General features: G+C 37.5%; 1 protein-coding gene across 1 annotated transcript; it reads right to left on the reverse strand.

Moving 5' to 3' along the window:
* Window positions 1–14,540: 14,540 nt before the first annotated feature.
* On the reverse strand, window positions 14,541–15,632 carry LOC131627148 (F-box/kelch-repeat protein At3g06240-like). The gene has a single exon (XM_058898013.1). The coding sequence runs from the start codon at window positions 15,630–15,632 to the stop codon at window positions 14,553–14,555; it is 1,080 nt and encodes a 359-aa protein (XP_058753996.1). The 3' UTR covers window positions 14,541–14,552.
* Between the last annotated feature and the right edge of the window lie 1,817 nt (window positions 15,633–17,449).

Raw genomic sequence — 17,449 nt, forward strand, 5'->3', positions numbered from 1 at the left:
CTTGACGAAGAACAAAACCGACCCGTCATAGTGAACGCCAACTTAGGACAAACCGAAACTGTGAAACTACTTACTGTCCTAAGAAAATACCCAACCGCTTTAGGATATAACATATCAGATTTGAAAGGAATAAGTCCTTCCCTCTGTATGCACCGCATAATGCTCGAAGACGACTGTAAAACATCTAGAGAACATCAAAGGCGGATAAATCCTATTATGAGTGATGTGGTTAAGAAGGAAATCCATAAACTATTAGAGGCCGGAATAATATATCCTATATCCGATAGTAAATGGGTTAGCCCTGTTCACGTCGTACCAAAGAAAGGAGGAGTAACTGTAATCACTAACGCTAAAGGCGAATCTGTAGCACAACGTACCCAAACTGGATGGAGAATGTGCATTGACTATAGGAAGTTAAACAAAGCTACTCGAAAAGATCATTTCCCTTTACCTTTCATAGATCAAATGCTCGAACGCCTAGCTAAACACTCGCATTTCTGTTATCTGGATGGATACTCCGGATTTTTCCAAATTCCTATCCACCCTGACGACCAAGAGAAGACCACATTTACCTGTCCTTATGGTACATTCGCCTATAGACGAATGCCTTTTGGGCTTTGCAATGCACCCGCAACCTTCCAAAGATGCATGATGGCGATATTTGCCGACTTCCTAGATGGAATAATGGAGGTCTTTATGGATGACTTCTCTGTCTGTGGAGGAAGTTTTGAAGCATGTTTAGCGAACCTTGAGCTGGTACTTAAACGATGCGTAAGCGTAAACCTAGTCCTTAATTGGGAAAAATGCCATTTCATGGTTCGACAAGGAATTGTATTAGGACAGCTATTGTATTAGGGAGAATGATGAATACAAATAACTAAGTCCAGCTAAACATATGCTTTCGAGGTAAGACCGAGTTGAGGATGTACAGGCATTGCTTCAATTCCCAAACAGTGGAGATATAAGGATGTTAATCCGTCGTCACCCCCTCGAGCCAGGAGTTGGAGTTTTGTTTCTACTTTTCAAATAAACCTTGATTTCAACCAGGGGAAGGGTAGATTTCAATTAATTCAATAGTGTATTTTGGTTGTCAAGAGAATCAATCAATGAAGCAAAGGTTCAAGCATAAGGATCGAGCAAAGGTTCAAGCATATCTTCTTCCTCGCATTCATCCAAGATTGAGGAAGCAATGGAGATAACATTTACAACATCTTTTTCCTCAATACATCATTCAAGATCGAGGACGTATCAAAGTCGAAGCTTACAAATCAAAGTCAACATGGCAGTCACAACATTCAAAGGAGTATTAAAAAAAAGAAAAAGGAGAAAAACGCCCACTAAGTCAAAACAGAAAAACTCATAAAAGAAAACAAAAATGACTTAGGCATCCCGATGGATCAAACTTAAAGGAGTTGGTTCATGCAAAAATAAGGGATAGAAAAAAAAACACAAAGGCGAAATGCAAAGGATAACCTTATGACTGCTAACTCATTGAAGCTTCTCGTCAATGCTTGAATCTCTACAATTTTCATCGGTGCTTGCAGCTCTACTAAGGCTTCTGTTCAATATCAAAACTGATTGTCTTACAAACAAAGCGCATTCATTGAATTAGGCGAATTTTAGGATCTGGAGAACATCAAGGAGAAAGGGGTGGGATAAATAAAATTTTGAGCCTTATATCCATTGTTTCTTAAAACGTGAACCAGGCCAAGATACAACATTCAAAAGTCCTAATTGAGGCAAGGTTAACTACGAAAGCATATTAAGCAGGATCTGTTATACTGACTCCTAAAGTTTGTTAAAACTATTTCTAACCACTACGCTTCTTCAAGCATTCATCCCGTCCTAATTCATAATGGACTTTGATTTCAAAACTTGCATACACATTGCATTGGAGTTACTTCTCAAATGGTACAACGTCATCTGCGAGTATACACTTAGCATCGAGGAGATCTCAAAATGGGTTAATCAAAGGGGATCCTTTCTAATAAAGACTCTGGAATGAGGGGAATCACATCTAGGGGGTTCCCCTAAACAGGGGCAAAAATTCATGGATCACAGGGGCATGCAATCAAACATCCTGTTCACCAGGGGCATTCTTCCTAAAGACCAATCGACATGGGTCACATCTCGAAGCAATAACAAACAGGGGCATGTCAAACATAGGAAGAATTCAAATTCAAAAGGATATAACACTATGGATAGTCCTCCATATCCTGGGGATCAGGGGCATATCCTTCAACCTAAACGCTGGAGTACATTGGTACGACAAGGTTATTCCTGGGGGCACTCCTTTCATGGCTTGGAGATCATGGGGATCCTTTCTCCACTAAACATTGGGGCATTGGGTATCAAACCCATAAGGTGTGGAGAATCTCCAAAGGTTAAAGGTGTGGAGAACCTCCAAAGGTTAAAGGCGCAGAGTATTTCACAAAATCAAACTGGGGCAAGGCGCACAAAAAAAGAAAAAAGGTGTTCCCACACTTTACAAATCTTTCTCCTAACTACGATCTTCAAAAACAGGTATCGGGGAATCGCGCTAGCATCACACCCCATCAAACAAACCCACAACTCCAGCAAACTATATACGCTTTGGTTATCAACAACCTATCATTTGGAGCATCATGCAAATACATATAAATCATGCATCACATACATTGGTTAATGCATTGCACCAAACCTCTTTAGGTAGTCTTTTAAGACATCTTTCAACCTTTTCAAGTAGTCTTCTCTAAGACGATCACCATCATTTCCAAGAACCTTTTTAGGTAGTCTTCTTTAAGACAAATTGTCATCCTTTTCAGGAACCTCTTCAGGTAGTCTTCTTTAAGACATTCTACGAACCCTTCTAGGTGGTCTTTTCTAAGACATTCATTGTCCTTTCCAGGAACCTTTTTAGGTAGTCTTCTTCAAGACATTCCTTTTTAGGTAGTCCTTTTTAAGACATCTTTCAGCCTTTCCAGGTGGTCTTCTTTAAGACAAAATTTCTATACTTTATAAGAACCTTTTTTTGGTAGTCTGTTAAGACATTGTTCAATCTTTTCAAGTAGTTTTCTTTAAGACATTCCTCATCCTTGATAAAAGCCTTTACAGGTAGTCTTCTTCAAGACAAATGTTCATATCCATGCCAGAAACCTTTCCAGGTAGTCTTATAGAAGACATTACTTCGTTTCACTCAACATATGCATGAGCATAAGCATTATCCCGTACATCAAAACATCCAGGTCATCGCTCTGGTACTAAACCATACCATCCACCTACTTCCCGGTAACCTTACTGTTGTCAGTAATCTCACTGATTGTTCATTCCCTAAACCGTACAACTTGGAGTTTTCCGGTAACCTTACCGATGACATAACTTTACTGTTGGTTTATTTCCAATCACCTGATTGATGCTTCCGGTGACCTTACCGATGCCAGTAACCTTACTGATGATAGCAACCTCACGGAGATATTCACCCGATCATCTGATTGATGTATCCCGGTAACCTTACTGATGATAGGAACCTTGTTGTTCATTCACCCATAAACAATCTATGCATACGCATGTGCATAAGAATTATCCACATTACCAAGCCGACATAAGCATAGTCGTGGTTTAGGTGCAAATGTGGTCTAAACAAGCTCAATAAGGAGATAAAATCTTAGGATTGACATCAGCATCAGCATACATACATACGCATTACCATATGCATATCATCTGGGGCATTCACACATTACATATCACAGAGGTCCAATTTTCATTAGCAATCCAAATAATTTCAAAATCCAATTATCGTTTGGTAGTCAGTTCATGTCTGACTGGTGCATAAAAATCCAATTCTCGTTTGGTAGTCAGTTCCCGTCTGATTGGTGCATAAAAATCCAATTCTCGTGTTGTAGTCAGTTCCCGTCCGACTGGTACAATTAAATCCAATTCTCGTTTGGCAGCCAGTTTCCGTCTGACTGTTACAGCAAAACCCAATAATCCCATTGGTGCAGGTGAGTTTGCGACAACCCTCGCAAGTGATCCTATTGGTGCAGGTGAGCTTGTCAGAGCTATGACAAGTAATCCTAATGGTGTAGGTGAAATTTGTCCGAACCAGGGCAAATAATCCTAGATGGTGCAGGTGAAGTTGCTATAAGCATAGCAAATTATCCTAAATGGTGCAGGTGAAGTTGCTATAACCATAGCAAATAATCCTAAATCAGGTGAAGTTGCTATAAGCATAGCAAATTATCCTAAATGGTGCATGTGAAGTTGCTATAAGCATAGCAAATTATCCTAAATGGGCAGGTGAAGTTGCTATAAGCATAGCAAATAATCCTAAATGGTGCAGGTGAAGTTACTATAAGCATAGCAAATAATCCTAAATGGTGCAGGTGAAGTTGCTATAAGCATAGCAAATAATCCTAAATGGTGCAGGTGAAGTTGCTATAAGCATAGCAAATTATCCTAAATGGTGCAGGTGAAGTTGCTATAAGCATAGCAAATAATCCTAAATGGCAGTCTTCTTTAAGACGTATTCCATTCCTTCTAGGAGCTTTTCCAAGCAAACAGGGTTTTACAAAGGATTTTACAACAAAGGGGTTTACAAAAGTTTCTCAATTGGGTTTATCACGTTAGTCCCTCGGCAGTGATATTCTCCAAAACATCATCAATAACAATCAAAGGTGTTATCTTTCTTTTCAGAATTACTAACATACTTCAATTAACATAACTAACAGTCATGCGTCATTGAATAACATACCTCATTCATACATAATGCATATACATACATCGCTCTCATTTATTTTGAGAAGTTCACTGCATCATACATCGCATGCATCATAACATTGCATAAAATTCAGGTTGCCTTTCTAGGCCGTGCTACAACCAAGACACAGTGGTTCCTTTCAAAAGCGTTTGCTCCACACTCTGGAAAACGGCATTTACCTTGGATGGCATCTTTAAGCCCATTTCCTGCGGAATTCTTTCCCAACAAAGGCAAATTTCAGGGCATTTCAGTGTTCAATCATCTTCCACCATTTAGATCACGATAGGCAGACGTGCCTATCTAACTCTTCAGGTTTAAGAAGATTGAACAGGGGCAGCTGTCATACCCCAAAATTTGCCCGATCGAATCTACGTCCGTTAACCCATCAAGGTTCAGAATTAAGAGCCATAGGGTTTGACATTTCTATTGTCAAACTCGCTCTCTTATAAATCAGGTTGAGTTAAAACAAGGGCGTAATTAACAGGTGTTTTGGGATCTAAACAATTGGGCCCAATTACCACAAGGGTTCTATTGTTTTTGAATATAATTGCTTTTACTAACATCTTTTTGTTTTTTGGTTATTATGGTAATTTTATTAACTGTTATTATCCATTGCAATTCTATTAACTAACTAATATTATTATTTAATATTAATATAATTAGAATCATTACTATTAATTTTAATATTAGTATTATTAGGATTTTTATCCTTTTATTATTTTTATTAAATTAATTAGTTGGGCAATAGGCCCATTAGATTAGAAAACCCTAATTTGACTAACATAAATGGAACATTTTTGTACACATTAAGGGAGGCCAACTCCATTCACAACCTATCCTATTCATGTACAAAAATCATATAACATGTAAATATTTCCTAACATTCATCGAAAAAATAACTATTCTTTCTCACGCAGAAGAAAAACCAAACTCCACCTACTTACTAATACACCGTTCTTTACACCAATTTCCCCATTAAAAATTCTAACAGTTTTGAATCATGTACCAAAAATTTTCCCATATAAATTTTCCACTTCTCTAACACAAATAACCTTTTTTCTTCTTCTGTTCAATACATAAAATACAGTCAAAGTTGAATTTGTTTTTTTCGATCAAACACATATCCGACAAATCTCCAGCCTTGTCACCAAAAATTCACCTTCATAATTTATCACCACTAACCACCATCAATATCCATCTCGTATTACACTTTCACCTATGCTTTAGGACTCATCATCAGCATCACGGATTGGAGCTCCAACAACAGTCTCCGTGCAATAACCTTTGACCACACAAAACTGAAAACACGCTGAATCGATCAAGCAACTTGCAACATCACTAATCAAATAACTCAGCAATGATCCAAGATAGCAATGCATCAGTTCTGGATCCAAATACACCTGCAAATTTTCGACGCATAACCTTCAGTTTCAACGTGTTCAAGAATCCGCACACAGAAGCACGATAAGGCTTGGGGCTGTGACGAGCAAATCAAACCGCACATCCCCGGAATCGCGCCATTAACCGCTAGACACTGCACAACCGCCGTTGCAACAGCACCGACGATGAGATCCACCGATCCCAAACCAATCCATTCACGGCCGCCTCCTTTAACGCGCAATAGATCTCCAGTCTACCAAGCCTTTTCCTTTTCCAGACCCATGCGCATACCTCCGGTCGCAATCCCGTCGCAACTCACCGCTAGTCACTTTCCGCACAGCCGCGAGCGACCACCACCGGGTGAAGCTCCGCGAGTCATCATATTGCCAGGCTCAGAGCAGCAGCAAATCGGCTGCATTCCCTTTGCCGCAGAGGAAGGAGAAATTTATCAATTGGAGGAGAAAGAGATGGGATCTTCCTGTATGTTCTTTTTGCAGATATCACATATACATTGGATTAGGATTGTGTTGTTTTGTTATTTGTTTCTGTGTGCCAAGCGTCATAAATTGATAGGCCAAGGGGAATTTTGAGGGACAATGAAACACACAGCTACAACGAAACCCCTCCCTTTCTATTTGATTGGCCTTACGTGAAACAAATGGGGCCCACCCCTATTTGGTTTGACTTCTGCCACTTGCATCATAGTTATTTTATTCAAGGCGTTCTGTTTACAGCTAACGATTCTGGTTGAAGTGGTGTTGTGTGCATTTGGTAACCCAGGGGTCCAGGGTTCAATCCCTGGCCCTTGCATCTTTTTCAATTCATTTCTATATGCAGATCCCATGCACGCAGGTTCATTAGGAGCGCGATACACCCTCACGTATCAGCCACAAGATTCCAGATCTAACGCACACAGAGACAAAGGTTTACCCTGCACTCTCAAAGGCTGCCACACTGGATTATTGTCCAGGTTTTTTTATTAGTTTTATAAATTTGTTTTATATTTTCTATTTTAGTTTTAGAATTGAATTTAGGGTTTCTATTATGGTTTTTATTTAGGATTTAAATTTAAGTGATGAAAATATGACTACGGTTATGACTATTGAGGTTTATTCGTCCATTAGGGTTCTCCCAATCCCATTGCCCATTTGGGCAAAAATTTCAATTGATTCTTGATTAATTTTAAATTTTCTCCTCGAACCGACTATACCTATTAGTCGCATTAGGCGAGAAATAAATTTGATCAATTCAATTTATTCGTTAATATAAATTTAATTAATTATGATTTAATTCTCTCCTCGACCCGACTAAAGCTATTAGTCGCATTAGACGAGAGATAAAAAAATACATAAAATTTAAAACACATTTAATTTGCTGCCCGCGATGATCAATCCATCGATCTGAGTAACCAGCAATGCCTCTTAATCCGTTAGCTATACTGACCAAATCTATTGGTCACCGCATCTAACGGTGCCATATCAAATCAGGGTTGTATGCCAAACCTCTAAAACACACTAAACCACGATACTACGAATTTTCATCCCTTCAATTGCGATTTTCAAATCACAACTTCTAAAACTACGATAGGCCATTCAAAAAGCCTTCAAACAACCTCACACTAATTCAAAGGCATACAATCATGTGCCCGAACTACGTTGACTCTGATTCTCCCTAAGGAGATACGTAGGCACTTGGATAACCAAGGCGAGTCCCCTTCCCTAAAATCTCAATTCTTCCCCTATTCACTTTCTTAGCTATAAAACCTAAATATTTTAGCCATAAACTATTGCCTTAGATTCAAAGCCATAGGAAAGGGTTGAGGGTGCCTAACACCTTCCATCAACCTGATTATACTAACTTACCCAGATCTTTATACTGTGTAGGGTTTCCTATTCGCCCTTCAGAATAGGTGGCGACTCTAAATCTTAATTTTTAGGGCAGGTTGCTACAGCTGTGTGTGGATTACAGACAATTGAACAAAGTTACTATCAAGAATCGGTATCCACTATCGAGGAATGATGATTTGATGGATCAGCTGATTGGAGCGTGTGTATTTAGTAAAATTGATCTGAGGTCTGGGTATCACCAAATTCGTGTGAAAGATGATGATATTCAGAAGACTGCCTTTAGAACGAGGTATGGACATTATGAGTATTCGGTAATGCTGCTTGGAGTGACTAATGCACCTGGTGTTTTTATGGAGTTTTTGAACATGATCTTTCATCCTTATCTCGATAAGTTTGTGGTGGTGTTTATAGATGATATCCTAATATATTCCAAGAATGAGGAAGAACATACGGAACATCTCAGAACTGTATTAGAGCTGTTAAAAGAGAAGCAACTTTTTGCCAAATTGTCGAAGTGTGAATTTTGGTTGGAGGAAGTCAGTTTTCTGGGACATGTAATTTCTAAAGACGGTATTATTGTTGATCCTACAAAGATAGAAGCGATATCTCAGTTGGAATCTCCGAAGTCAGTATCAGAAATTCGTAGTTTTCTTGGTCTTGCAGGTTACTACATGAAGTTTATAGAGGGATTTTCAAAGTTAGCATTTCTGTTAACTAAATTAACCAGGAAGGGTCAGACTTTTATTTGGGATGCAAAATGTGAAGAAGGATTCCAAGAGTTTGAAGAGGAGGCTGACAAGTGCTCCTATCTTGATTTTTCCGAATCCGACAGAATCATTTGTGGATTATTGTGATGCATCGCTGGTGGGTTTAGGCGGTGTATTGATGCAGAATCAACAAGTGGTCGCGTATGCGTCAAGACAACTCAAAGTGCATGAAACGAACTATCCGACTCATGATTTAGAGTTAGCAGCTGTGGTTTTTGTTTTGAAGTTGTGGCGACATTATTTGTATGGGTCGAGGTTCGAAGTGTTCAGTGATCATAAGAGTCTGAAGTATCTCTTCGATCAGAAGGAGCTGAATATGAGGCAGAGAAGGTGGCTAGAATTCCTTAAAGAGTATGATTTTGGTTTGAATTACCATCATGGTAAGGCAAACGTAGTTGCTGATGCATTGAGTAGGAAGACTTTTCATATGTCTATGCTAATGGTTAGAGAATTAGATTTGATCGAACAATTCAGAGATTTGAGTTTGATATGTGAAGGTACTCCTACTAGTGTTAAATTGGGTATGCTAAAGCTGACTAGTGGTATTCTGGAAGAGATCAGAGAGGGTCAGAAAAGTTGATGTTGAATTAATTGATAAGTTGACTTTGATTAACCAAGGTAAAGGCGGTGAATTCAGAATCGACGAGAATGGTATACTGAGGTTTGGTAATCGATTTTGTGTTCCTGATGTTGTTGAACTTAGAAAAAGTATTTTGGAAGAAGGACACCGTAATGGATTAAGTATTCATCCTGGTGCTACCAAGATGTATCATCATTTGAAAAAGCTGTTTTGGTGGCCTGAAATGAAGACAGAAATTACTGAGTTTGTGTATTCTTGTTAGACGTGTTAGAAGTCAAAAATTGAGCATCAGAAGCCATCTGGGTTTATGCAACCGATGTTTATTCCTGAGTGGAAGTGGGATAGCATATCAATGAATTTTGTTTCTGGATTACCGAGAACTGCCAAGAATTGTGAATCTATCTGGGTTGTGGTGGACAGGTTGACAAAGTCTACACATTTTATACCGGTAAGAATGGATTATCCAATGGAAAAGCTGGCTCAGTTGTATATTGAGAAGATAGTTAGTCTACATGGTATTCCTTCAAGTATCGTGTCAGACAGAGATCCGAGATTTACGTCTAAGTTCTAGGAAGGTTTGTAGAAGGCTTTGGGTACTAAGCTGAGATTGAGTTCTGCTTATCATCCGCAGACGGATGGACAGACTGAGAGGACGATTCAGTCATTATAAGATTTGTTGCCTGCTTGTGTACTGGAAAAAGGAGGTGCTTGGGATAGTTATCTGCCTTTGATTGAGTTTACCTACAACAATAGTTTTCATTCGAGTATCGATATGGCTCCGTTTAAAGCTTTGTATGGTAGAAGGTGTTGAACGCCGTTGTGTTAGTACGAATCTGGTGAAAGTGTTGTGGTCGGGCTAGAAATTGTACAACAAACTACAGAAAAGATTAGGATGATACAAGAGGAGGAAAACACTTGAGTTCCAAGAGGGAGATCATGTGTTTATGAGAGTTACTCCTATGACAAATATTGGTTAAGCGTTGAAGTCAAAGAAGTTGACACCGCATTTCATTGGTCCGTTCCAAATTTCTGAAAGAGTGGGAGAAGTGGCATATCGTATTGCTTTACCACCGATGCTTGCCAATTTGCATGATGTATTTCATGTATCTCAGTTGAGGAAATACATTTCGAATCCGTCTCATGTGATCCAAGTAGATGATGTACAGGTGAAAGACAACTTGACGGTTGAGACTTCACCTGTGATGATTGAAGACCAAAGACTGAAGCAATTGCGTGGCAAGGAAATAGATTTGGTCAGAGTAGCTTGGAGAGGACCGGCTGATGGAAATGTTACCTGGGAGCTAGAGAGCCAGATGAAGGATTCTTATCTGGAACTCTTTACCTGAGGTATGTTTTCGAGGACGAAAACTCTTTTAGTGGGGGAGAGTTGTACCAACTGTATAATTTTAATTTTTAATTTAATTTGAATATTGAATTAATAATTAGAATTATTAAGGATTTTGTGAAAATAATGGAAAAAGATGGTTTATGGCATTTGGACCATGTGTGAGATTAGTAAAGAGGGGGTGTGGTGAAGTAAGGTCTTTACTAATTTTATTATTATTTTTCATAAAATAATCAGAATTGGGAAAGAAAGAAGAGAACGTGAAAAGAGAGGCTGAAGGTTTTTGGAACACGAAGAACTGTAAGAGAACTGAAGAGGGAGAGACCAATCAAGAACTCTTGGCTAAGGTAAGGGGGAACTCTCCATTTAATCTCTATTATCGTGTTGTGAATGATGATGTTGATTAGGAATATTGTTTAGATCAATAAGTTATTTATTCTGCTTTTACTGTTGTGTTCATTATTGGATTTGAAATCTATGAATGTGAATCCCTAATAATTGAGTAGAATTAGGTTGTGATGAGTAAAATCAAATATAGGATCATATACTATTGATGTTGGATGAATCCTAGGCTGTTTAGAGTGTGGAATTTCTGGTTTTAGATCCAAATCGAAGGCTGTAACAGATGGATTCACGAGGAATACGAATGGGTAAGTTGTAGGTTTTGGGAACTTTTGCCCATTCACGTATGGTACGGGTATGATACGCGTATGGTACGCTCCCCAATTGTGCATCAGAATGCACATTCTGCTGATACGCGTAAGGTGACTGGCTGGTACGCGTATGGATTGCTGGTACGCGTATGTGTGTGTTTTGTGTGGAAAACATGTTCTGCTCATACGCGTATGATGTGTGTGTGTTATGAATTTGTGGCCCTGTTGGTACGCGTATGGTACGCGTATGGCCAGCGTGGAATGCAAATTTTGCTGTTTGTGATTTTTAGATGTTTAATGCTGAGTAACTTTTAAACTGCTGATCTGTTTGGAATGATGTTTGGATTATGATGAGCAGAATGAGATAATATGTATGATTAATTAATATATGATTTTATTGATTGATGTTAATATATATATGTGAACATGCTTATGATGATGATGAATGATGATGATGAATGATGATGATTAAATGAGTAAAGATGATGCTACTCATAAAATGATGATGATAAAAGTATGTTGTATATATGTTTGCATGCATTCATAATCATTTGATAAGGGCTGAATCCTAATGATGAGAGGATTCAGTGAAGGGCAAGATTCCCATTGTGTGGAATCTGTGCTGGCAGGGCCGTATCTGGATGATGATAGATCGGTCGGTGGGTGATTCCCATTGATGATGTTTGGTACCACATGCATAGTGTCTGTTTTATACATATGCATAACTATTATAACATGAATGATATATTTTGTGTTATGACTTGATAATTGATGAAGATGTGTATGGTGAGATGTTTGAATATGAAACGATTGGGTGAATGATATAACTATGATATATTGTTGTTTATGATGCAATAGTATTGTTTAACTATGAAGAGACTCACCCTTACTTGTTGTCATTTTTTAGATTGAGGATATCGGCTTGATTTGGTGAGGATTAGCTCATAAGTCGGTTTAGTAGTCGTGTCAGGTGTCATGCTCTGGTAGATGTAACACTGGGAACGCAATGTTTTGAGTTCTAGATGATAACTCTGTTTTGTTTAATTTGTTTTTGAAGTCTGATACATTAATGATGTGATGTTGACTTAATGATTATTTTCGTTGTGTAAAACATGATAATTTGAATTATGAGTTATGTTTAGGTATTCTTGGTGAATGCATGACATAAGACGAATGTGGTTTTCTTATTTATGAATTGTGACACCCTTGTTGCATGTTACTCTGATTTATTTTTGGTTAATTGCCGCGGGGTATTAGAGGGGTGTTACATCCAGCACAGTCCTCATCATTAGGCCTTTGTATATCCAACCATGTTGCAACTTTGTTCCACAACCAAGCCATCTTAGTACAATGCAGTGTCACATGGTTTATTTCTTCAATTTGCATTTTACAGAAAGCCCATAACACTTCATTAGGTTGTAATAAAATGTGTCGTTTGGGGAGTTGCCTGCGTGTTGGTAATCTGTCCCAGAGCATTCTCCACCCAAAAATCTTCAGTTTAGAGGGAACATACGCCTCCCAAATGATGCTCAGACCCTCCTTCATTCCGTCTCCCAGTACTTCCATTCCAAGAGTCAAGGACAGATTATCGTAACATGATCGAACCGTGAAACTCTTGGATTTATCATACGGCCAAACAAAAGAGTCTGTTATATTGGAGACAAGACTGATACCATCCAGCAATTGTTGCAACTCGACGAGTTCCTCAGATGCCTCCCTTCCCAACACTTTTTCACCTAAAATAAGATTCCAGCACCATACGCCGTCGTTCCAACAACCCATCATGGTAACCTCCAGCTCTTTAGAAATAACTTGTTGGAGGAGATGGGGATACAGAGCCGCCATCTTGCTTGTCCCTAGCCAATAGTTTTTCCAAAATAATACAGTTTTTCCATCTCCTAACTTAGCCTTAATTTTCGTTGTTACGCCTTGAGGTTCCTCGCATAGCTCCATGATATCCCTCCACCAAATGAATTCTTTAGAATTTGAGTTTATACCTTCACAGCCCCACAGTCTTTTCCTCACATCCACATATCTCGCTTTTATTACCTCGCTCCAAATTGCGTTTTCTTCAACCAAGAATCTCCAGGGCCATTTAGACAAGAGTGCTTTATTGAATTTACCAATATCTTGACACCTAGTCCTCACTCTTCTCTAACTTTGCATATTGTATCCCAAGAAACCCATGCCACTCCTTTCTTTTCCGCCATTCCATTCCACAAGATTTTTTTAAATAACTTAGTGCAATCTTTATTTATGAAAGAATGGAGTTTATGTAAAAAAAATATTAATTGAAAATTTGGAGCACACCAAGTATCAAACCAGAAACACCTACGCGCCTAAAAACCAAAGGCTGAGCCACTGGGCCAGAACCAACGAGTTGTCTATTAATTCGTTTACATGTCTACATTTTAGTATTCAAGTATTATAATGATGGTGTGTGAAAATTGTTAGTGATCTATTGTAAGCTGCAAGAAGGTAATAGATGATAGCGAATCTGTAATGATTGAACTAAGGTGAGTACACAACATAAATGTGTACAAGTTAGGAATTGAAAAAATAAAGTGATGAAAAAATATATTGAAATAACCTAAGCATAGGTACACGAATCACACACTGTTTCTTCTATGTTAAATTTAGATTAAAAAAATAAATGTATACACTATACTTCTTACTCATGTACAGCTCTGCAAAAATAAGTAGAGAAAATGACGTATAGATGTGTTACAATTTATATTGAATAAAGTGTTACATTTTATATTATAATTGTAGCACTATTTTCAATATGGCAACATATTTTTGATGTTTTTCCTGATCTAAAATCCTATACAATCATGTGTAGCTCATTAACTTTAAATTAGGTTTTTTTTTTTCTTTCTGGTTTGAAACTGAGAAATGGCAATAGAGACAGCTGAACCTAAAGAACGAAATCTTCTTTTTCTCATCGGCATTCATAAACTCCTAGAAAAACAATGTCAAACAGTGACAGCTTCCAACAGCATCCATCTAAAAAACCGTTAATCACACAAAAAAAATGCTGTCAATATTTCCATAAAATAGTTAACGAATTAACATTTCATGATATATATTGGGTAACCTCATGTGGGCCTATTAGCTCATGTTACACATGCAGTCAAACACATATTACCCTGCCAATGCAGCGGCCCAGGTATTCAAAATAATACAATATAATTATAAATATCAAACGGTGAATGAAAATATTTCACCTTCTTGTTTGTGTCATCTTAAACTTGCTGAATGTCACTACCAGGAAGTGAGAGCAGAGACTCCGTATAGACGACAGCTTGGAGTCCGTCCAAACTGTCGCCGTTAGAAGTAATCTCTAACACATGTCCTTCAACATTTAACTTCACAATTTTACGATAAGCTGTTCCAATAATATCACCACTTTTTGTATGGCATACAGGCTTAAACCAACGAAGGTCTTCATTAATAATAGGAAAACAAAGAGTCTTAATCCAAGAGGAATGCACTTTGTATTCTTTCATCACAAAAATTTCAAATGTGTCATTATTTTTAGTCCACACACTGAGAAATTCTCCAAATACCCACACATCACTGATTAAACCCAGCTCACATTCATCTGAAAAAGGTATCTCTAACATTTTCCTTTCCATTAAATCAAAAGCAACAATAACTTTTAACTCGTCGTAATCGCGATAAGCCGTCCAATGAATAGCCCCATTACAGAGCGACCCCGCATTTTCAGATTCAATCCTAAAAGAGCAATGAGGACCCTCAACTTCTTTCCACTTATGATCTCTAAATGAAAAAAACTGTAAACGCGATGAAATATTATATAAATCTGGATCATAACAACATGCAACCACCAAGTAATCATCTCTCGACCGGTCATAACCAAAACCATAAAGATTATCTGAAGTACTTGATATATTGTTGGATTCAAAAGGAGATATAGGTATTTCTACGTGAAATCCAGTGGTTGGATTCCATATATAAATTGTACGCCGAGTGTGCACATATATAAGCCCTCTACATGAACCTTTAATTTCAAGCCAAAGAAATGGAGCAATCGTAAAATTAATGTTCGGGGAAACATTATCGATTGATCCTTCAAAATCTATAGATTTAATATTACAAGATCGTTCCATCCATGCAATTTTACGAGAGTGTGAGTTGGCATGTCCGGCATGTTCAAAATATGAGGATGCAAATTGAGAATCAGAGATAAGAGAAAACCATAACTTACAAACCAATTTGAAGCGCATAAGAGAGTTCACCGGCAGCTTCAACAGGATGAGAATGATCAATTCATGAGGAAGATACAGCGTCTTCTTCTCCATGCTGCTTCCAGTAACCCTAATTTTACAAGATTCCAATATACACGCTCAGTGTTATAAGTTCCATTTGAAAGCAATTCATCATAATTTTCTTAACGGAGGTGTAGCGTTTGGACTTTTTTCTAGTTCACTTTTTAATTATGTTTGGTTCTGTAGAAACAAGAAGGAATAATTGAAGAAAGAAAAAGAAAACATCGTTTCCAAATTTTTTATATAATAAGACTAAAAAAACATGTTTATTTATTCTGCACGGTAGTCTGGCAATCATCTTCTTTTAGTTGGATTTGAAACTCTTTTTAGTAAATTAAAAAGGTAACTTTTTAGTTTGAATTAAAAATGGACCTGACAATCATATTCTTCTGGGTTGTAATTGTAATTATTGTAGTTTGAGTTAAAAATTGATTGAAATGAGTTATATTTGATGGTAATCTCATGGAGATTGAATCAAAGATGGATGGTGCTGACGTTGATGGGTATGAAGTAATGCAAGCTAACTAAGTAAGTGAAATTTTCGAATAGTCTTACTTTGTGGTTGTAATCTATTTGTTGATGATTTATTGATTTAGTTATTTATAATTTTTTAGGTAGCACTCGATGAGATTATACATAAGAATGGTCGTGTTAATGTTGATGGTGAATTGGATATTGTTAGTGATGAAGATTCTGAGTTTGAAGGAGGTGAATAAGATGATGAAGACGCATATGAAAATTGTGAATTTGATGGAGGTGGATACGATGATGAGACTGGTTCTGGTGATGTTGGTGGACATGAATCTTAGAATACAGATGCAAACAACGATGGAACAAAAGGAGAAGGTTTGGAATGAAGTTCAGATAATTCGAATGTATCAATATTGTTAGATCAAGTTCTAGACGAATCACTTGTTGTTGAGGATCGATGTTGACGATATTATAAAGATCAACATGTTTAATTAACTTGCAAAATGATTATGTTTCGAAGCTGCAATTTGGAAGTCTAGAATTTGCTTACATATTTTACTGTTGGTTTTCAAAGATGAACGGTTTCTCGATCCGTAAAGATCAAGTTATTTAAAATAAGAATGAAGATGTTATTCAACAAACATTTGTTTGTAACCTCGAAGGATTTAGGCAAGACAGAGTAGAGCAACGCAAGCGTGGTTTGAAGCACGAAACTCGGTGTGGATGTGGAGCAAAATTTCTGGTCATATTTATATAATTTCACATCGTTGGTATGTCACAATTTTTACCTTTGAGCACAATCATGAAATGTTAAAGGAGAATCACTGAAGGTTTATGGCAGCTAATCGAAAGCTTAGTAAGTCAGATAAGATACAAATTAAGAATGTTTGCAATGCTGGAATCAAAGTAACTCAAATGATTGGTACATTTGCAAATGTTTTTGGGGTATGATATGGTAGGATTTTTGAAGAAGGACCTACATAACCAATTTTGCAAACAAAGAAAAGAGGCATCTTTTGATGCTAAAGATGTTGTTTGCTATCTTATAGATCTCCGTGTTAAATATTCATTGATGTTTGTTGCACATACGATGGGTGCTAGTGGAACGATGCAAAACCTGGAGTGATGGTGAAAGTCAAAAGAATTATGAACTGTCTGGGGATGTACTTGCTTTCGATGCTACATACAAGAAAAGTAAAAATGCCCCTTTGTTGTTTTTTCTTGTGTTAATAACCATAACCAAACCGTTATATTTGCTCATATCATAATTTCAAATGAGGTTGAAGGGACATACGTATGATTACTGGAGCAGTTTTAGGTTGCAATGAATGGTATGACACCAATATTTGTAATAACATATGATGACGTTGCTATGAGAA

This window comes from Vicia villosa, linkage group LG1 (genome assembly GCF_029867415.1).
Source record: "Vicia villosa cultivar HV-30 ecotype Madison, WI linkage group LG1, Vvil1.0, whole genome shotgun sequence".
NCBI lineage: Eukaryota > Viridiplantae > Streptophyta > Magnoliopsida > Fabales > Fabaceae > Vicia > Vicia villosa.

What these genes read in the sequence shown, in the direction of transcription:
- LOC131627148 (XM_058898013.1), bottom strand. Translation starts at nt 15,632, where the DNA reads ATGGAGAAGAAGACGCTGTATCTTCCTCATGAATTGATCATTCTCATC.